We start from the raw sequence: 20,897 nt of genomic DNA, 5'->3' as shown, positions 1-20,897 counted from the left end.
CTCCTCCTCCTCCTCCTCCTCTGCTCCCTCTATTTCCTCAACACCAAAAGTTGTAGATTTTATAGTACAATGGTTTTGCCCTGTACTCCTCCTTCTCCTCCTTAATTGTTTGTCGAAGCATTTCAAGGTCAGTCTCTGACTTCCCATTGTCCAAATCAATGTCTTGAGCTCTAATATACATGACCCAATGTCTCGTCCATAATTTATGAGCAATGTAAAAAGAAATAGCGATAACAGCTCCAAGATATATCTTGAAAAAATACTGTGCTGATGGAGGCTTTCCAATTGGGAAAAGTGCCAACCAAAACTGTAATCCCAATACTATCAATATCATGATTATTCCATAATAAGATCCTATAAGGCCAGTATTTGATCTATATGGCAAATCATCCAATGATCTATTTTGAACCTTCAATGCCAGTCTAAATCTGATATGAGCAACGTTGATACTACCCCATGTGAACAAAGTAGATAATCCAGATATAGCAACCAACCATGAAAATACCTCGTCTTGATACTTGGATGCAGAAACAAACGACATTAATCCAACAAACGCAGATACTGCAATTCCAACCAATGGTCTACCCTTTCTATCAACGTACATGAAAATCTGTGGTGCCAATCCCTGTTCTGCCAAGGCCAAAATGGTCCTTGAAAAGCCATAAACTGCAGAGTTTCCAATGGCTAAAAGTGCCACCAAGATAACAACATTGAACACTGATGGTAAAGCCTTGATTCCACCTTGTTGTATAGCAATGACAAATGGCGATGAAGATGTTGCATCTTCAGCCTTGACCAAAAACCCAATCAATGTCAATGTCAACATATAAAATATCAATATTCTCCAAACAACTTGCTTTATAGCCTTTGGTAATATTTTCCTGGCATCACCTGCTGATTCTGCTGAAGTTAAACCAACCAATTCTGTTCCCGCTAATGAATAAGTGGCAGTCAACAAAACAGAAATAACTCCCTTGAATCCATGTGCAAATGGCGGATGCCAGTTTTTCCCACCAATGTAGCCCTGTTTCCCACCACCACAAATCAAGACAATGGCCAATATATCAAATCCCACAATTCCCAATAACTTGATTATTGATGCGACAAACTCTGTTTCTCCAAAACCTTGATTACCGCATAGGTTAAGCACAATAATCAACACATAAAATATAGCAACCCAAACAACACTATTAATGTTTGAATTCCAAAAATTTATAGTCATTGAAGAAGCAACCAACTCCAATGGCAAAACTACAATCCATAATAGCACATAGTTCCAACCCATTGCAAAACCCCAACTTGGATCAATAAACTTGATTGAATACGTAGCAAATGATCCGGAAACAGGAAATGAACTGGATAATTCAGCCAATGCTTGCATTGTACAATAAAGAAAAGATGAAACAATAGCCCATGCAATCAACATACTTGCAGGACCACCATCTTTCAATGCATCACCCGAGGCAACCAACAATCCGGACCCTACACAACCCCCCAAGGCTATCATTTTTATTTGTCTCTTTTTCAAACTTTGCTTCAAGGGAGATCCTCCCCCACCACTCGGACTTGTTTTCTGTTCATTATACTCCAAGTCCAAGCCTGCATCTATATCTCGTAGAGAACAAGACAGAGTGCTATCCAGATTGCTCGTTGGCCGATGTTTTTGTTGTTCATCATCATAATCTTCAACCAGTGGTTGTGGCGGCGGCTTGAATGAATCGCAAAAATTACGCCATCTGTTATTCCGAGGCTTTACTAGTTCATTACTGGTTGATATAATCGATGAAGATGCTGAATTTGAAGTGGGTGGTTTTTTCACTGAATCAATTTCTTGTACTTCCTTTTCAGTATCAATACTGAATATTTTATTGCTCATGGTTCGAAGCTAAAATATATGGAGTAAAATATATGGAGTAAAATATATGGAGTAAAATATATGGAGTAAAATATATGGAGTAAAATATATGGAGTAAAATATATGGAGGGTAAATATATGGAGCCTAAATATATGGAGGCTTCTTGATACAAACAAAAAAGTTTGGTGAAAAAGGAAGTATGCTAGTGATAAAAGATGTATGAAATTTTGGAAAGTGATATAGTTCTTAACCTTTATCTTGCATAACTTTTCTTTTGGAGTTTCCCAATGGCATTTATAGTATCATAGTTGGGAACCTATATATAAATAGCAGGCCTTGGGACTTCTTTTTGGTTTTTTTTTATTTTTTTTTTTTTTTTTTTTTTTTTTTGTGCAACGACTTTTTGCAGCAATTCACAATTGGTTTTTTTTTTTTCTTTTTTTTTTTAACTTCTTTTCTTGTCATCGCAACGTTATTGCTTTTACATCGAATGACAAGGAAAGTATTGGCACAATCCGTGAGATGACAGATTATAAAGCTTTCAAAAAGGAAAATAATAAATGAATCAAACAGCTTCAAAATCCGTGTGGGTTCCTCTTGAAATGTTTATAGTAACTGGTAGAATATACCATTATGTCTGCACAATCAAAAAATAACCATTCTTTTGTTCAATATTACTCCCTTTTTTGTTTAATATAGTCTCCTTTTTTGTATAATATAGTCTCTTTTGTTTTTGGAAAAGAAGGCACTGCTTCACCATAACATTCAGTTATTTTATGACTCAGCAACCCATCTCTATGCAACAATCCTTCTAAAACTTCCGGTGGCGCCCTCAATTATTATGTATTTCTTTGCCCGGTTTCGGGTCTTGAGAAGGAATCGCTTCACAATGCCCCATTGATGAGGTAAAAAAAAAAAAAAATTCATTAATAATAGTTCTTTATGCACGGCATTCTGTTCTCAAAAGAAAGCCGCTCTCGCCGTGGGAAAAAAATTACCAAAAAAAGAAGAAAAAAATCAAGCACATTTAAACAGCCCGCTGTTCTTAACTTCCCCCACCATTTCCTCCCCCCCCTGGAAGAAAGAATAAAAACAAAATGGTCCGAAATGAAATGAAATTATATGGTTAAAGTTTAGTCGATGAATACGAAACCAACGACAAAAAGTTAATTAGGAATCAAACGACTTTGACTATTGGATTATTAAAAAGAAAAAAAAAAGATTATCTATCACGTTGTTCTATTCTTGGTTTGTGAAAATGCAAACTATTGTAATACTATTGTTAATTGTTACTTCGTATTAAATTATTCCATCTCCTCCTTCCCTTCCTCCCTTCTCCCGCCAAAAGCTTCTGCTCTAACTAAGACGATTCCCGCGTTGTCGTCTTAGTTTCACAAATGAATGGAACACACTTGTCACTTGTTTTGAAAAACATAACTGTCGTAACTCTATCACAAACCTAAGAACTAACTTGTTTGCTTTTTTTTCTTTGATCGAGGTTAGAAGGTTAGAGTTTTTAAGTTTATCTAGAATACGCCTAGGGTAGTGTCTGGTTGTTTCCGGTTCAGGAGATTTTCTGTAGCAAAGAAACAGTATATTGAATTATACGATCTATATCGTTTGGAGAGGTTTTTATCGACTATCGAGCGAAAAGAGATAGTCGAGCTGCACTTTCACTATCGAGCGAAGCAAGATAGTGGAGCACACTAGCTCTTATCAACACTATCATCGATATAGATACTTTTCTTTTTTTGCATCAAAATAAAGCCAAAAAAACCTTGTTTTTATTAGATTGACACTATCGAGCGAGACCATCGAGCAGAGCGAGATAGTGGAGCAATGCTCAGTAGCTTGGTACAATCACTATCTCGCTTCGTTCGATAGTGTCGGCGATAGTGATTGTAACAAGCTACTGAGTATTGCTTGATAGTGTCACGAGATTGTAACAAGCTACTGAGCATTGCTCCACTATCTCGCTCTGCTCGATAATGTCGCTCGATAGTGTCGCTCGATAGTGTTGTAACAAGCTACTGAGTGTTGCTCCACTATCTCGCTCTGCTCGATAGTGTCGCTCGATAGTGTCGCTCGGTAGTGTTGTAACAAGCTACTGAGTGTTGCTCCACTATCTCGCTCTGCTCGATAGTGTCGCTCGATAATGTCGCTCGACATTTTATTATTTTTAAATTGCATTTCTAACTCCGTATCTTTTAAAAGCGAGATCTCCCCAAGATTTAAATACTGGAGAGTTTAACCAGTACTAGTCATTATCATTATCATCATTATTCTTTTTTTTTCATTGCCATAGGCTTAATATATATATATCATGATTGACTCCAAATTCCAATTCAAGTCCACACAGGATCCAGAAAAGATCAAAGAATTGTTTAGCTTATGTGGCACCCAATGGGGAGGACCCTTAACCCCCGAGGAGTTTGGTACTTTACACGCCGAAACATTATTACAATATAGAAAAGATGGTGGCAAGATAATTCCATTCTACATCGAGGATTCCACGTCAAAAGTGGTGGTTGCTTGTACTATAATCAAATTTTTAAAAGCCCTTTATAAGCCCGCCGATAAATCAAGTTTGATCTCGTCAACTCCAGATCCAGCATCATTTGGTGTGAGAAATATCACAGCAATATTAGTCAGCTATGTCTTTACTCACAAGGACTACAGAAAGCAAGGGTTGGCCGAGTCTTGTATTTCACAAGCAATTGCGGCTACCGAGGATGAAATTATCAAGGAAAAGTTGGCTAGTAGCAATGACGCCGATATTGACAATTTCAAGAAAATGACGCTTGACGATTACACGGGGCAAATCGATAAGAGTTTGGCCACTTACTACCTTGGTAAAGAGTATATCTGGATCTTGTACTCCGGCGTGAACACGTACTATAGACGGTTTGGCTTCAAAAGCTACCCATTGGATTTCTACCAAATACCTGTGCCAATATTGACCGAGGGTCAAGAACTGTTGATAGAACATTTAATTAAGGACGCGGAAACTGGGAAACAAGCAAGTCCAGACACAAAGTCTCACCAGGTAGGAAAAAGGATCAAGTTGTTAAATTGGGACAACAAAGAAGACCGAGGTTTGATTGATTATATTCTACAAACTAAAGAGTTGGCAATGTTATCAGAATTGAACAAGCTCGTCTTTCACACGGACTTACAGAGTGATCATAGAAGCCATACATCATTGACAAACATGAGCAGTATCTTAGCCATGTCGAAACCTGGATCAGTGAGTGGTGGTGGCGCAGGTGAATTGTCAGCAATTGAGGAGAATAGTGGTGGTGGCACACAAGAAAACCATATTAATAAACCTAGTGGTGATGACCAATCAACACGAAAATCTTTGGCATTAAACCAGACAGTTTCCAAATTCTCAATCAAACCTTGTTTTGATGACTATAAAACCAAAGTCATTGCAGCACAAGGTGTTGCTAAAACTGAAAAGAGTAAAGAACATTGTAAGATCCAAGGAGTTATACTCACAAATGATTTACAACGGAAATCTTACTATGTATTGTGGAACGTATTAAAAGGAGAGTTTTTCATAACGGGAATGGGAGAGATTCTGTACGAAAACGTGTTACCAGGCACCTTTCGCCGAAGAGGCTCATCGTTTACAGGATTGAATGACCTTGGTGGATTTAATTTTCAAGATTTAGATATCTTGATCAGCGCTGCAGTATACAATGCCAAGAATCGAAGTTCCGTTTTCAAGGAAGTATTTGTTGCCACTACGGATTTGCCAAGCGAGGTGCCCGACCCTGTGCTTTACGATTTTTTCTTGAATTATTTGCCAATGTCTTCATATGCATCAGAGGAACACCGTTTAAAGAAGGAGGATGAAAGAGCAAAGGGAGAAGAAAAGAATAAAGTAGAGTTCATCATTAATGGGGCTGAAAGAGTTGGTGTTTTGCCAATGGTTCGTCAATTTGGAAATGCAAGCCCAGAATTTGAATTGGACTGGTTAGAGAATGGTATGTGGTGTTGGGGTTAGTAAGAAGAAAAGAAGAAGAAAAGAAGAGAGAGAAGGAGAAATATAAAAAGTTGGCCAAAAAAGAAGGAGAAATATAAAAAGTTGGCCAAAAAAGGAGAAATATAAAAAGTTGGCCAAAAAAGAAGGAGAAATACTAGTATAAAAAGTTAGCCAAAAGTTAGTAGTACATTTAGAGTTGTTCAACATTGGCGCTCATTTTTCGAGCAATGAGTTTTCAAAGTTAAAGTTTAAATTGGATTTTTCAATTTTTTTTTTTTTTTAATTTTTTTTTTCTCAGCTTTGAATCTTTGACAGAAGTTTTATTTTTACGAAGTAACCTGTTCCATTTAGCTTAAACTTCAACTAGAAAACTACTACAAAACTATCCATCGTCCAATAAGCCTTGGATTATTTTCTGTTTTGTTTTGTTCTTTTCTCTCATGAGTGGCGAGGAGAGCGGAGGAGAATTCAGAGTTAAGAACTCGTTGGAGAATTTGGTACATATTGCTAGCAATATGTCGCGTGAAATTTGTAATACAAATGATCAAGAAAATGAGATGCATTCTTTGCATGGTCAAGTGGCCGCCCCCTCTAGCATTGACGATCATTCCTGCCTGCTGCCGAATCGGTTCCTCGTGCAACCGAGAACAAATGCAAATACACCGATATCATGCTCCAACTCAGTATCGCCGCCACCCCTGACAACTACCTCCTCAGAAAAACCCACAAGGGTTAAGCGAATGGCTTGTGTTGAATGCCGACAGCAGAAGTCGAGATGTGACTCACACGAAAAGTACCCTAATGCCTGTACGAGGTGTTCAAAGAAAGGACTACAATGCAATTTGAAATCGGACTATAAAAGGACTTACAAAAGAGCGAGAATCGCGCAAATTGAGAAGGAGTTTTCGGAGTTGAAGAAGACATTGAACAGCGCACAAACGGCAGAAATAATGGCAAAATTCCCATCTTTATTAGACGAGATGAACAATAATCAGGAACCTCAACCTCCATCTCGACCGCACGAGCATAAAGTGTCTTATTGTGGAGTAGAGGATCCCAACATTGATCGTGATCGTGATCGTGATCGTGATCGTTCTCATCATCATACTATTAATGGCCGAATACCAAATTTGCCAATCCAGAATCCACAAAGTTTATTTAATCCAAATGGGGCTTCTTTTTCGGAGCAAAGTGAACTGCAACACTCGCCTATACCACCACCACGGCCTTTGAAAAGAAAGAATGATAATGCCAACCTTTATGAATATGATGAAAAAAAGATATTGCAAGATTTTCAATTAACAAAGGCGGACCTTTATTGCGAGGAAAAATCAGTCGATTCAATTGTAATATCACCAGACATGATAAGAAAATTATACCTTGAGTACATTACTCGATATCATCCCATATTACCTGTGGTTGATGTGACCAAAGGGCCGGAAAGAATCTACCGACTATGTCCTCCGTTGTTTTGGGTCATTATTTTTGTTTCATTGAGAAGATTTGACGCAGACTCGTCAAAATCTTTATTAGTACAGTTATCTCCCCTTGTTAAGGGAATTTTAGCCGAGATCATGATCTCACCCATTACGAGGTACAATCCATCAGAGGAAGAGGAGCCTATATACAATGTAAGTTCAGTTTATTCAGTACAGGCTTTTTTATTGTACTCCTTCTGGCCTCCCGTCACCTCCTCCTTGAGTGCAGACTCTTCTTATAATACAGTTAGTACAGCTTTCTTCCAAGCAATACGAATTGGCTTGCATGCCCCTTCTTCTTTTGTTGATGATACAAATTTGGGATTGGAAAATTCCTCCTTAGGGAGAAACACAAGGCAAACAGCAATGATACAAGAACAAGTAAAAACCTGGATCCTCTCCAATGTGGCATCTCAATATATTGCCACTGCATTTGGCTTCCCTGCATGTGTTCAATTTGACTCGTCTATTTGGTTTTACAGTAAGACAGGAAGTGAGATTGTTATACCCGAGAGTGTAAAGCTCATGTTGCAAATAGCTCAGTTTGAAGATCAAATGGTCAAATCTTTGAACTCCAACCCAACTGATCCTTATGGTTTAATTGACGCTAATGAAAAAGTTCCTCTTTTGAAGTTACTAACAAAGCGCATAGATGAGTTAGAGATGAAAGTGAAAAGTTCCAACTTGGAAACTTCATCATCTAGATTTCGAATGTTTGAAGTGCTAGCGTCAAGGGTTCATTTGTATAGCTACTATTTCATGGACTCTTCTAAAATTGCCGAATTTGAGTTGAAAAGGGGTCTTGTCAAGTTGTATAACGCTGCTATACTGCTCGTGAGCTATACGAAAAGTTGTCAAGGTAAAGACAATAAATTTGTCAAATATTTACCAGGAGTCTATTTACTTAACATCTGGCAAGCCGCATGCATTATTGGAAAGTTAGTTCATTCAGACTTGAAAACAACCATTGATGTCCAAACAGGAAGGACGATTTTCGAGGACGTGGTTAGATTGACCTTGAAAGCTTCAATAATGAAGCACGATATGGCTTTCAGATCAAGTGGAATCACCAAAAATATGTGGCCGCTTTTCCGAAATTTGGATAACCAAAAAATGAACATGCTCCGTATTAGTGTTCGCAATAGAATGTCGGCATCTATCTTTTTTGACTGTTTGAATTTGGTGCGAGCCCAAGTAGGCATGTCAAAACTAAGTAGGAAAACAGACGAAAACGCAGTAGCAGAGGGAGTGGTGGAGAACGAAGGAGATATTGCTGCTGGCGAAGCACATAGCCACTCGCATTCTGAAGGTGAAGGTGAAGGTGAAGGTGAAGACGATTCAGTGCCCGCACCTGTTGGAATAGAAGCAACCAAGTCCGTACATCCTTCCAGAGAATCTGCGCCAGTAAATTCAACTGGATCGAAAAGTGTTCAAGAAAAAAGGTCACTTTCAAATACTGCTACTAATAATGCCGAACTGCGTGCAAGACAGATCATTAGAACCATACCTTTGGATCCTGAACCGATATCGGCCGCAAATTCAAAACGTAGCTCTATTTTTAAAGTGGTTAATTCTTCAGCAGACTCGTCTCCATTGCCAAAATCAAATGCAAGTTCTCCTGGTGGGAATAACAACAGCAACAATAACCATAACAATAGCTATCATCATCATAATCACAATCATAATAAATCCCAATCCCACAAAAACAATGTTATTGGAGATACCTCTAGAAAAACAACTTACGAGGCTTTGGAAAATAAGAATAAGATTAGAGACCCAACCTTTCAGCCTATACAATCACAACTTTTATACGAATTGCCCCAACCAAACTCTAATCCTGTACTTCAACGCATTAATAAATTTGCATATAACACATCTCGGAGTTCACAGCCAACACCACTACAACATCCACTACAACATCCACAACAACAACAACTACAACATCCACAACCACTACAACAACAACTACAACAACAACTACAACATCCACTACAGCATCCACTACAACATCCACAACAGCAATTTCTGAACCCTTCATTCAACGAATCATCGTCACAACTGGGATACGAAAGTTTGGATTTGGAAGGTTTTGATAGCGAAATGCTTTGGAGAGATGTAGATAGCGTGATGAATGATTTCGGTTTCCATCTTGGTTAAACAGTAAAGGTATTAGAAAAAAAAACAATTTAACCAAGACACGACTGTGATGATGGTTTTTTTTTTATTTTTTTTTTTATTTTTTTTTTTTTTTTTTCACAATTTTCAAAAATTTGATGGATGAAAACTACACCGTAAATTTTCTCTTTTTTCAATTTTTTTTGGAAATATATCAACCAACTCTTATTTGAAAGTACCTTGGAAAATGTCCTACGACGACATTGAAAACGCGACTCCAGATATTATTATTGGCGGCACTATTGAAGAATATGAGGATAATAATGTGTACGATGTTGAAAGCGACAATGAGCATGTTGATGAGAAGGATCTAGATGAGTCAGAGTCTAAAGGCAAAAAATCAGTAGCATTTGCAGGTCTAGATGAAGAAGATGAGCAAAAAGCAGAAGAGATTGCTAGGAAGGAGTTTGAAGAAGGCGGGGGGCTTCCTGAACAACCAGACAATCCAGATTTCACCAAGCTTACACCATTATCTCCGGAAATCATTAATAGACAAGCCACAATTAATATAGGAACCATTGGTCATGTAGCGCACGGTAAGTCCACTGTGGTGAGAGCCATTTCCGGTGTCCAAACTGTTCGATTTAAGGACGAGTTGGAGAGAAATATCACCATCAAATTGGGATATGCAAATGCAAAAATTTACAAGTGTGACAGCCTGGAATGTCCAGAGCCGGACTGTTATAAATCGTTTAAATCAGATAAGGAGATCATGCCAAAGTGTCAGCGTCCCGGATGTACTGGGCGCTATAAATTAGTGAGGCATGTTTCCTTTGTTGATTGCCCTGGGCACGATATTTTGATGAGTACTATGTTGTCAGGAGCAGCAGTCATGGACGCTGCCTTGTTGCTAATTGCAGGAAACGAAAGCTGTCCCCAGCCTCAGACATCAGAACATCTTGCGGCTATAGAAATTATGAAATTAAAGCATGTCATTATCTTGCAGAACAAAGTGGACTTGATGAGAGAAGAATCAGCATTAGAACACGAAAAATCTATTATTCAGTTTATACGAGGTACCATTGCTGATGGAGCACCAATAGTCCCCATTTCAGCACAGTTGAAGTACAACATCGATGCTGTGAATCAATTCATTGTAAATTCAATACCGGTACCGATTAGAGATTTTACAGCATCGCCTAGATTGATAGTCATTAGGTCCTTTGATGTGAACAAACCCGGTGCCGATGTTGATGATTTAAAAGGAGGTGTTGCGGGTGGATCAATTTTGACAGGTGTTTTCAAGATTGGTGACGAGATTGAAATCAGGCCAGGTATTGTTACAAAAGACGATCAAGGAAGAATCCAATGTAAAACAATTTTCTCCAATATCATTTCCTTATTTGCAGAGCACAATGATTTGAAATTTGCAGTTCCAGGAGGTTTGATTGGTGTTGGTACCAAGGTTGATCCAACCTTGTGTAGGGCAGATCGTTTGGTAGGTCAAGTTGTTGGGGCCAAGGGTAATTTGCCTTCCATATACTCTGACATTGAAATCAATTATTTCTTATTGAGAAGATTGCTAGGTGTCAAGACTGAGGGTCAAAAGCAAGGAGCTAAGGTCCGTAAGTTGGAAGTGGGTGAAGTTTTGATGGTTAATATTGGTTCAACAGCTACAGGTGCTAGAGTAGTGGCAGTGAAAGCCGATATGGCTCGTTTACAATTAACCTCGCCTGCTTGTACTGAAATTAACGAAAAAATTGCCTTGTCAAGACGTATTGAAAAGCATTGGCGTTTAATTGGATGGGCCACGATAAAGAAAGGGACTACAATTGAGCCAATTCTTTGATAGGAATGATTGTTTTACATTTTTCAGTAGATGAAAATAAAATAAAATAAAATAAAACAAAATAAAATAAAGTAAAAAAAAAAAATGAATTTTCAATAGAATCTATTTAAGTACGAAAACACACCCAGCAGAAAAGCAAATGAAGCCAAGGGGTAGGTAAGAAGGGGAGAAAGGAGGAAGGAAAAAGTCAACAGCTCAATTTCCAGTAGCCAAAGTTGTTTAAAAACTTTGGTAATGAGTCAACTTCCATTAGCTTGTACATATGTATTTTGACTTGTTCAAATAGAGTATTGATTTCTCGCAATATTTTGGAAGGATCACTTTTCTGGTTTAACTCTGATTCGGTCAAATCATTATCACTGTGGATAGTTTCTGACGACGGCGAATATGTAATACCACTCATTGTAATAGTATCCGTAGGTGTTGTCAAGTACTTTACCGATTCATCATCATTACCGTCAATCTCTTGTTGTTGTTCCATGGTAAGCCTGGTCAATAAATTAACAATCTTCATTCTTAGTCTGTACTCTATGTTCACCACGGAAGATGATTCTGTACTTATGAAAGTATTAAAGATTTGATAAGCCATGGACATGCATGTCTTTTGCTGAGTAGCTATTGATTGCTTCACATCCTCCGCAGTAATTTCAGAGACCTTATTAGAACTGATAGCATTTAGATACGCTGAGACTTTGGAGTTAAATATCTCAAGTTGACAATAAGCGTCAAAATTCTCTGAGCAGAATTCTCTTTCCAAGTGTTTTCGAAATTGCAATTTTGTCCCTGGGTCTTTTAGTATTTCAGCTAATGGAATCTTGAATTTACTAATCTTTTTGGATCCATCTCGGTTGCGGATGCATTGTGGGGTCAAGATCCGTTCTTGTTGTGAAGGCTTCCCCCATCGGCTAACCTGAAGACCAAATGTAGTCAATTTAAAATACTTGCTTCTCAGAAAGTAGTTCTCCTCCTTTCCACCGTCACTTTCAAGTGGTGCCATCAAATTTTGTTTCAAAAATAAGCTGCAAATCTCCAATGCCTCCTTTGGACATACAACGTCTGAGCAATCCATTAGCCATTGGTATATCGCTTTTCCGCTTATACAATATTGCAAATTCCCGTTGCGGCTGGCGGTTTTTTCCCGCAATAAACGCACACCCACAGACGATATGTAGTACTGCATGTGTGCATCAGATTTGGGGTTTTCAAAATATCGATGGTAAAAGGGACTTTGAAGTATGTTGGAAGTGGTCTCCGAGTCATACGGATTCTGAGTAAGGTCATGACAGGTATTTTGGTATTTCAGAAAGCTAAATGCACATTCCTCGCCAATAGTAGACACGCTGAAATTGGTATTGACTTGCTTCAACAGTAAATAGTCGCCACTAAATTGAAAATCGGCAATGTTATAGTCGAATACCTCATCGTTGTGTTTCTTTTTGGAGACCCGAATTTTATCGGGTTTATTAGTCGGCGACCAAAAATTTGGCAGGGGACCCAACAACGCACTAAACAATAATTCAACAAGATTGTCAGAGTAAACTAGTTTATCTGAAATATGGTCTCGTTCAAATGCAAATAGTTGCATGGTATTGTATTCATTGTGGAAAAGAACTTCAGGCATGCTTGATTTTGGTAATCCTTGTTTGACACAAAATGTTTGCACTATTGATAAGCCCTTTGGAGTTGGCTGAAGCGCTACGCTACTCTTTGGCTCCCCTCTAGTCCGATCTGCTGGGGAATGCAAGAATTTTGCTTTGTAAAACTCTCGAATCAAAGTCTCTGCAAGTGCAGGTTTAAAGCTATACGAAATCAAAGTAACAGTTTTGGTGGATTCAATCTTCAAGCTAAGTTGGTTCATTTTCTCAATGGCAGTGCTCATATAGAACGAATAAGGGAAGCTCTTTGATAGCTTGATAAATTTCACTTTAGACAAGGAAGAGGAGATCCCGTGTTGCAAATTACACCTATTAACTGTAGCATCTTTCTTCAAGTCCAATTCAATAATCAACATGGCATAGATGTCTTTTAGATCTTTTTGGTACACTCTGCCGGTAGTGGTTCGATTGAACTTATTCAAAATCACTTCATGCAAAACATTTGGATTCGAAGAAGAAGCCTCTGCTGTTGCTGCTGCTGCTGCTGCTGCTGCTGCTATTGTTGTTGTTTTTGCTGTTATTGTTGTTCTCATTGTTGTCATTGTTGTTTCGTCTTGTCCTTTTCCAGTACTATTCAGATCAGATATGGATATGTTCACTTTGGGATCAATGGTTGACTCAAAAACTGAGTTTTCAACGTGTTTCTTCTTCTCGACTTTCAACATATTCTTCTTCTTCTTCTTCTTCTTCTTCTTTGAACCCTCCTGTTTTCTCAAAACTTTGATTGCTGAGCAAAGCCGGAGTCGTTGTTTTTTTTAAAGACATATGTGATCCCCTCTAATGTGAAATTTAAGCTGGTTTATAAATACCCATGATTATTTTCATATTAGCGACACTCTTTTCATTCTGTGCAAATTTACAATGTTTCAAATGTATCAAATAGGACGTAACACCTAGGTCTAAAAAGATGCTAAAAGTTTTCAGTTGACATATATATGTACCTTTGGCTCACAAGTATAACTCAGGAATATTCGACAATGAGTGAAATTTAAAAAAGAAGACCATTTTCGCACTAAATATGTTTCAGAAACTACGGCTGCGAAATAAAAGCATCCTGCGACAACTAATTTTAGTTTCCAATTCTTTGTTTTCTTTTCTTTTCTTTTCTTCAAAGACAAAATTGTTTGTTTGTTTGTTTGTTTTATCATCGAAACAGATTGGTTTCCCCTTACATAGTGAGAAATTGATGATCAAATGAATTTTAATCTGTCCTTTGAAGACGATTTTGAAGGAGAGTTTGGTGCAGTGAAACTTATACCTATATCGGCCCCACCACACGATGAGGAAAAAGAAAAAGAAGATGATGATGAAACTCGACGTCTGGGATCAAAGTCAAAGTCAAAGTCGAAGAAGAAGAAAATGACGATAATGAAGAAAATTATGGAGACAAAACGAGACACCAAGAGAGACTTTCCCGACAAGGACGTTGATTCCAAGGTTAAACTGGCAAAAAAGTATAAAAAGGTAAAACACATCAAGATTCGTGATGTTCTTTTAAATGATGACGATATTTTCAATCAAACATCGCAACTGATGGACTTTGATTTTGGTGAAGACCCTAATTCAACCTTGAAACCTCTAAAATCACCACTGAGAGAAACAAATCTGTTTCACCCCGCGAAATCTGATGTATTTGAATACACTGCTCCTAGAATAACACTAAGAGATTCTCATTCACATTCTCAAAATCAAACCCAAAATCAAACCCAAAACCAAAGCCAAAACCAAAGCCAAAGCCAAAGCCAAAGCCAAAGCCAAAGCCAAAGCCAAAGCCAAAGCACTATATTTGAGGAAGACGTACAAAAGGTCAAACACCAAGTTTTGTCACAATTGAGTGCCACTTTTACCTCGTCAGTTGACTCATTCCTTGAACAGGAACGCACTGCCGTATACGAAGTATTAGAGAAAACAATGAAGGATAGGGAAAGTCATTCTATGCTTATTGTTGGACCGAGAGCCAGTGGTAAAAGCGCTATTGTTAAAAGGGCCTTGTCAGCTTTGCAAGACAAGTATCACAGTGAATTTATTAGTATAGAATTGAATGCTTCAGTCCATACAGACGAGAATGCTGCATTAAGGGAAATTGCAAGACGGTTGGACATTAAAGTTCGCGAAAACAACGAAGAAAATGATATAAAGAATTTCGAAAATTTCGAAAAAAGATCAATTAATGATACTTTTGCCAATATTCTACATGTGCTTAGTAGTAGCAATAGGGTGAATGACGAGGGTTTGAACATTCAATTGATGCCCATCATTTTCATTATTGACGAGTTTGAAAAATTCACAACAAATAATCGGCAAACTTTACTATACAACTTATTAGATTTATCCCAGAATAGTTTAGTTCCCATCAGTGTGATTGGATTGACTACAAAGATTAATGCAAAAGAGTCTCTTGAAAAAAGAGTTAGCAGCAGGTTTTCGCAGAGAATTGTGTCAACCAAATACCCTATTTCAATAAGCGAATTCTTGCTGAATGCAAAGCGTAATCTTTTGCTCAGTGAAGGCGTTATAAACTCATTACGACTGCGGCACTACGGTATTCAATGGAATGAAGAATTGGAGAAACTTTTCAATGATAAAGAGAACCGCCTCGGGTTACTCCATAATCAAAATTTTCATACCATGAAGAGTTTTTCTGCTTTAAACAATATATACAAGCTTTTGGTATCCCGGATAAACTGCAATAGTCCATTTATCAAAAAATCGCTGCTAAATATGGTAGCCATGAACTCTCTAAATGAAAATTCCCTCCAGTTGGCTATCACATCACTTTCAAAAGTTGAATTATTATTGGTGATTGCTGCATCTAGGTGGTTAGAAAAGTATGATGCTCAAACAATAAATTTCAATTTGGCTTACTTGGAGTATACCAAAATGTTCAAAGATTTGGACACTAATACAACCACCTCATCGCTTTCAACCATGCTAGGTATGAAAGTTAATGAACGAAGGTGGTCAAAAGGAGTATTGCGCAATAGCTGGGAGGTATTGTACAAGAGCGGGATTTTGTTGGACTCCCAAGTATCAAATGGAGAAGTTTCGACGCTGGAGTCAAGAAGTAGGAATACGGTGATCGACGAGAATACTATGTTTGCTCTCGAGATCTCTCTTGCAGAATTGAACGCATTTCTACTGGACGATCTTTTGCTCAAGAAATATTTAACAATATAAAACTTATAGATTTCCTCCCTTCACCCCTCTTTTCACACACACCACACTCACTCACTCTTTTTTTCCTCCCTTCTTTATTTTCTCTATTGGGTATAGAGAGTGTCGATGGAGTTATAAGAGTCTGAACTAAAAAAAGAATCTCACAGACGACAAAGAATGCATATTCAACTTAACATAATACAATCACTTTTTTTTTTTACCTCTCAATCATTTTTGTTGAGAGTGGTGCTTTTTTGCTTTTTTTTTTTTTTCTTCTCTACTTGTTTGAAAAACTATTGTCCTTGTATATTTGCAAGCGTTATAAGTAATAGTGGATGCATAACAGAACTTTTATCTATCAATATGTCTTTCTCCCAAAAATCTTGTGCAGCAATGTCCGTTTGTCTTAAACTGTGACCATTTATGAAGGGTGTAGTTGAAGTTAGTGTTGATTGCACATTCCAGTACACACGTTTCTTCATCTACTTTTTTTGCAGCCAATATTATTTTTCATCCGAAATGTTGCAAAAAAATTGAACATTTGAGATTAACTGCAGATATGTTTCTCCAAATTCGAAAAAGACTTAGTACAAACAAACCTTATATAGACGATACTCTATAGTATCAAAAATAATAAAAAGTATTTGCAAAGTATTTGTGGGATAAAAAACCTTGAAATTTATATAGGTTATCGCTATATGTTGGTGAAGTTGGAGAAAATAAAAATCAAAAAGATCGTAATATAGAGCAAGATATCCTAGATTATAGCTTTACTGAATTCTGTATTAAATGTTCATATAGAGTATACTTTGCTTTGGTCGGAGCTCTCTTTCTTATTATTATGCGTGAGCCTTGCGAGTTCTTATCCCCATGTCTCTTACATTTGAACCAGATTTTAACTGTCATTTTCTCTGTTCTCTATGGGTAATTTTATTTCTCCCCTAAGAGAGAAAAAAAAAAAAATACATATGTGCGATGCACATCATCATAATCCTCATACATTTTTCACTTACAACATCAACCTTCTGTGAAAGTGAATTTAGACCAGCCTTCACACCCCAACCACCCCTCCCCCCCCCGAACACACCCAAAAGTTTTTCTTCATGGGGAGGAATCCCATTACCGGACCTATAGACAAAAAGGTCTATAACTTTGTGATTGAACTTTTAGACGAAATAAGTGAGGAAAGAAGAAAAACTTTATCGAGTGATGAGTTGCAAGATCCTTTTGCAGGTATTGAATCTGCCAAAAACTTGACCATTTCCCAAGTCTTAGCCTACGTTCAAGCAAAAGATGTAGTACTCAAACGCACCAAAAAGGCACAGCTCGAGAAATCTGTAGCGAGAATGCTCAGAATAGTACGTGAGGACGAAGCCAATGAATTGAATAAGACTTTGCAAGATATGTCTCCAAAGGAATCAGAGAGTGAAGAGGAGGAGGGAAATTTGGAAAGCAATTTGATGGAGGTCAAGGATACAAACTCTACAAATAAATCAGTAGTATCTTTGTGGAACTTTGATGAGAATAGCGAATCTACTGAAGAAGCGCCAAAGAATAAAGATGACAGTGAGTCAAAAGGGACAAAGAGAAAGTCAAAGGATTCTTCTAAGTCAATGCTGAAGAAACAGAAACGAAAAGTTAATTATTCTACACCGACATCTGACTTTTCAACGCTTGGAGGCATGGATAACATTATTACACAACTTTTAGAAACTATTGGATTACCTATCTTACACCCAGAGATCTATACTTCCACGGGAGTTGAGCCACCAAAGGGAGTATTATTGTATGGTCCGCCCGGGTGTGGTAAGACGACAATTGCAAATGCGCTAGCGGGCGAATTGAAGGTGCCCTTTATAAATATATCAGCCCCATCCATTGTTTCAGGTATGTCAGGAGAGTCCGAGAAAAAATTGCGAGACTTGTTTGAAGAAGCAAAGTCTGTAGCACCGTGTCTTATATTCATGGACGAAATTGATGCCATAACACCCAAGAGAGATGGAGGTGCTCAAAGGGAGATGGAACGGAGGATTGTTGCACAATTGTTGACTTTGATGGATGAATTGACCATGGAAAAGACTGATAATAAGCCAGTGATTGTTATAGGGGCAACCAATCGACCCGATTCATTGGATTCTGCTCTTCGAAGAGCAGGAAGATTTGACAGAGAAATCTGTTTAAATGTTCCAAACGAGATTCAAAGGGAGTTAATTCTTCGCGCGATGACGGCAAATATCAAACTAGAACAAGGTGCAAAGTTCAATTACAGAGAGCTATCGAAGCTTACCCCTGGGTATGTTGGAGCCGATCTCAAGAGCTTGGTAACAACTGCCGGGATATTTGCCATTAAAAGGATATTCGAAGCCATGAGTGAACAACAAGATCAGAACGGAAATTTCTCAGACAGCATGGACGTTGATTCAAAATGCGTGTTGGATGATGAAAACACTTTGACGAAAACGTTTAGTAGCAAATCTGAAGGTGAAAAATTATCAACGATACAAAGCTTTTTGATGAAGCACCCTGAAACATTAACATCAGCACAACTTGAACCCTTATCCATCACATACAATGATTTTATCAACGCACTACCCACAGTACAACCCACTGCAAAGAGGGAAGGGTTTGCTACTGTTCCTGACGTCACTTGGCAAAATGTTGGCGCATTGAATGCCGTCCGAACTGAGTTGCATATGTGCATTGTACAGCCTGTCAAAAAACCTGAACTATATCACAAGGTGGGTATCACAGCTCCGTCCGGAGTACTCATGTGGGGGCCTCCTGGGTGCGGTAAAACACTTCTAGCCAAGGCAGTGGCCCATGAATCACGTGCGAATTTTATATCAATCAAAGGTCCAGAGCTTTTAAACAAATATGTTGGTGAATCTGAGAAGGCAGTGCGTCAAGTGTTTCAAAGGGCTCGAGCGTCTATACCGTGCATCATATTCTTTGATGAATTAGACGCATTAGTTCCACGCAGAGATAGCTCCATGTCCGAATCTAGTAGTCGTGTGGTGAACACCTTGTTAACGGAGCTCGATGGATTAAACGATAGAAGAGGTATATTTGTGATTGGGGCTACAAATCGACCAGATATGATTGATCCCGCAATGCTTCGACCGGGAAGATTAGACAAGACGCTTTACATTGAACTACCTACACCTGCGGAACGGTCTGAGATACTTAAAACCATTGTACGTTCGAACAACAGTCCACTCGACCGAGAGGTTAATCTTGAAAAAATAGCAAGAGACGAAAGATGTCGAAACTATTCAGGTGCCGATTTGTCTTCGCTAGTCAAGGAGGCTGCAGTTGCTGCATTGCGAAGAAAATTTTTTCACAAACAAGAACTAGATCAGTTGGACAAATCAGAATTTTATGATGAAGATGTCAATGACGACAATATCAAAATAAATAAAGCTGATTTTGAAGTAGCTTTGCAAGCTATAAAACCAAGTGTTAGCGACAAAGACAGACAGAAATATGAGAAACTTAACAAAAGAATGGGATGGGGCATAATAAAACCAGACAATTTAGAAGAATCAGGAGAACAACAGTAACCAAACATACAAGATTCTAACTAGGCCATTCCAAATCTAAAAACATTTCTACAATTTGCAAACACCATTACTCTATTTACTCTATATTATAATCTTTGAAGTACACATTCTGAATATAACAACCAATCAGTACAACGCAAAGAAATACATATAAATACTATACGGGTTAATTTTCTTTCATGCGACTCCTCTTACTCAGCACACAACATCACCAAAGTCATACCTTCTCAATGACAGGACCCATGCCAAAATATGTGCACCATTAAAAAAGATGGCCGTCTGATTCAATCCTCAATCATTTTATAAACCAAACTCACTCACAATTGTAGTAGACCTAACACAACTAACCACAAGCGTGTCCTCATTTAAAAAAGTAAAACCATTATAAACATTCTCCTCGCTATTAAATTGAACCCAACAAGCATCATATCTAATGTATATGAAAATTCGCTACTACAAACAGAACTAAATGATAACAGCACGTACAAGTAACACTAATTAAACAAATAGCGCTTTTCTTTTCACAGACCTCCTGTCTGAACGAAATTACCCCCAAATATACAACTCAACATGTTCTGTAATAACAGTATCAAAAAATTTGGCTTGAGGCTATCCATTGATAGATCACGAAAGCTGCAATAATAAATTGAACAACATCAAACATCACTTCGCTGAGCTAATTGTAAAACCTGATGATTACACGCTCGACATTAGAGGCTCATATTACAAAATCCAAACTAAAATAACGATATCCTCAAAGTTTGGAATAACACTAATGACGGGAACTAACAATCCCACAAATTTCACCCACATATGAGTAATCATTTTATCAACATAATAGATTGCATCAATGAATGATTAAAAAATAATTACATAAGAAAGCCAAAGAATCAGTATCACCACATTTTTTTCAAAATAAACATGTGAACACGTAACATGACAGCAATTTCGCCAACTGATATAAACATTACAACAACGTACATAAAATTCTTAAATTTGTAGTTGACAAATAGTTAGGGCTATAAAAACAATAAATGAACGTATCGTTTCCCAACACAAGAGTATTAATTTTTACTCATTAATATTATGACCTCATAAACTGTATTACATATGAGGATATAAATTTTTTGAGTGCGTAAGCTGTTACTGCTTAAGTTTTTAACTCGTTCATTTGTCAACGAAACAGGTTTTGACAGTACTTGCAAACTGACAGACAAAAGCATTGAGAACAATTATA

The 20,897-nt window shown here is 37.8% G+C and overlaps 7 protein-coding genes across 7 annotated transcripts; 5 read left to right on the top strand and 2 right to left on the bottom strand. All coding sequences in view use genetic code 12, as the record gives it.

Annotated features, from left to right (window-relative positions):
• Positions 1-37: 37 nt before the first annotated feature.
• On the bottom strand, positions 38-1,876 carry GAP6 (Gap6p; the record flags this gene model as incomplete). Its single annotated transcript, XM_049324352.1, has 1 exon — positions 38-1,876. The coding sequence occupies one exon, from the start codon at positions 1,874-1,876 to the stop codon at positions 38-40; it is 1,839 nt and encodes a 612-aa protein (XP_049179903.1).
• A 2,303-nt stretch (positions 1,877-4,179) lies between these two features.
• On the top strand, positions 4,180-5,868 carry KGF56_003057 (uncharacterized protein; the record flags this gene model as incomplete). Its single annotated transcript, XM_049324351.1, has 1 exon — positions 4,180-5,868. One exon carries the CDS (start codon positions 4,180-4,182, stop codon positions 5,866-5,868), a length of 1,689 nt encoding a protein of 562 aa, XP_049179902.1.
• A 419-nt stretch (positions 5,869-6,287) lies between these two features.
• LEU3 (leucine-responsive transcriptional regulator) lies at positions 6,288-9,482 on the top strand (the record flags this gene model as incomplete). Its single annotated transcript, XM_049324350.1, has 1 exon — positions 6,288-9,482. The coding sequence occupies one exon, from the start codon at positions 6,288-6,290 to the stop codon at positions 9,480-9,482; it is 3,195 nt and encodes a 1,064-aa protein (XP_049179901.1).
• Positions 9,483-9,687: 205 nt separating this feature from the next.
• GCD11 (translation initiation factor eIF2 subunit gamma) lies at positions 9,688-11,289 on the top strand (the record flags this gene model as incomplete). The annotated part of the gene is made up of 1 exon (XM_049324349.1): positions 9,688-11,289. One exon carries the CDS (start codon positions 9,688-9,690, stop codon positions 11,287-11,289), a length of 1,602 nt encoding a protein of 533 aa, XP_049179900.1.
• Positions 11,290-11,476: 187 nt separating this feature from the next.
• On the bottom strand, positions 11,477-13,609 carry SST2 (GTPase-activating protein; the record flags this gene model as incomplete). The annotated part of the gene is made up of 1 exon (XM_049324348.1): positions 11,477-13,609. One exon carries the CDS (start codon positions 13,607-13,609, stop codon positions 11,477-11,479), a length of 2,133 nt encoding a protein of 710 aa, XP_049179899.1.
• Positions 13,610-14,138: 529 nt separating this feature from the next.
• Positions 14,139-16,121, top strand: ORC4 (origin recognition complex subunit 4; the record flags this gene model as incomplete). The annotated part of the gene is made up of 1 exon (XM_049324346.1): positions 14,139-16,121. The coding sequence occupies one exon, from the start codon at positions 14,139-14,141 to the stop codon at positions 16,119-16,121; it is 1,983 nt and encodes a 660-aa protein (XP_049179898.1).
• Positions 16,122-17,203: 1,082 nt separating this feature from the next.
• RIX7 (putative AAA family ATPase) lies at positions 17,204-19,660 on the top strand (the record flags this gene model as incomplete). The annotated part of the gene is made up of 1 exon (XM_049324345.1): positions 17,204-19,660. One exon carries the CDS (start codon positions 17,204-17,206, stop codon positions 19,658-19,660), a length of 2,457 nt encoding a protein of 818 aa, XP_049179897.1.
• Between the last annotated feature and the right edge of the window lie 1,237 nt (positions 19,661-20,897).

Source organism: Candida oxycetoniae (genome assembly GCF_023343755.2).
Source record: "Candida oxycetoniae strain CBS 10844 chromosome Unknown scaffold20, whole genome shotgun sequence".
Lineage (NCBI taxonomy): Eukaryota > Fungi > Ascomycota > Pichiomycetes > Serinales > Debaryomycetaceae > Lodderomyces > Lodderomyces oxycetoniae.
The sequence above is the reverse complement of the archived record's forward strand: the minus strand, read 5'-3'. Positions and strand labels throughout refer to the sequence as shown.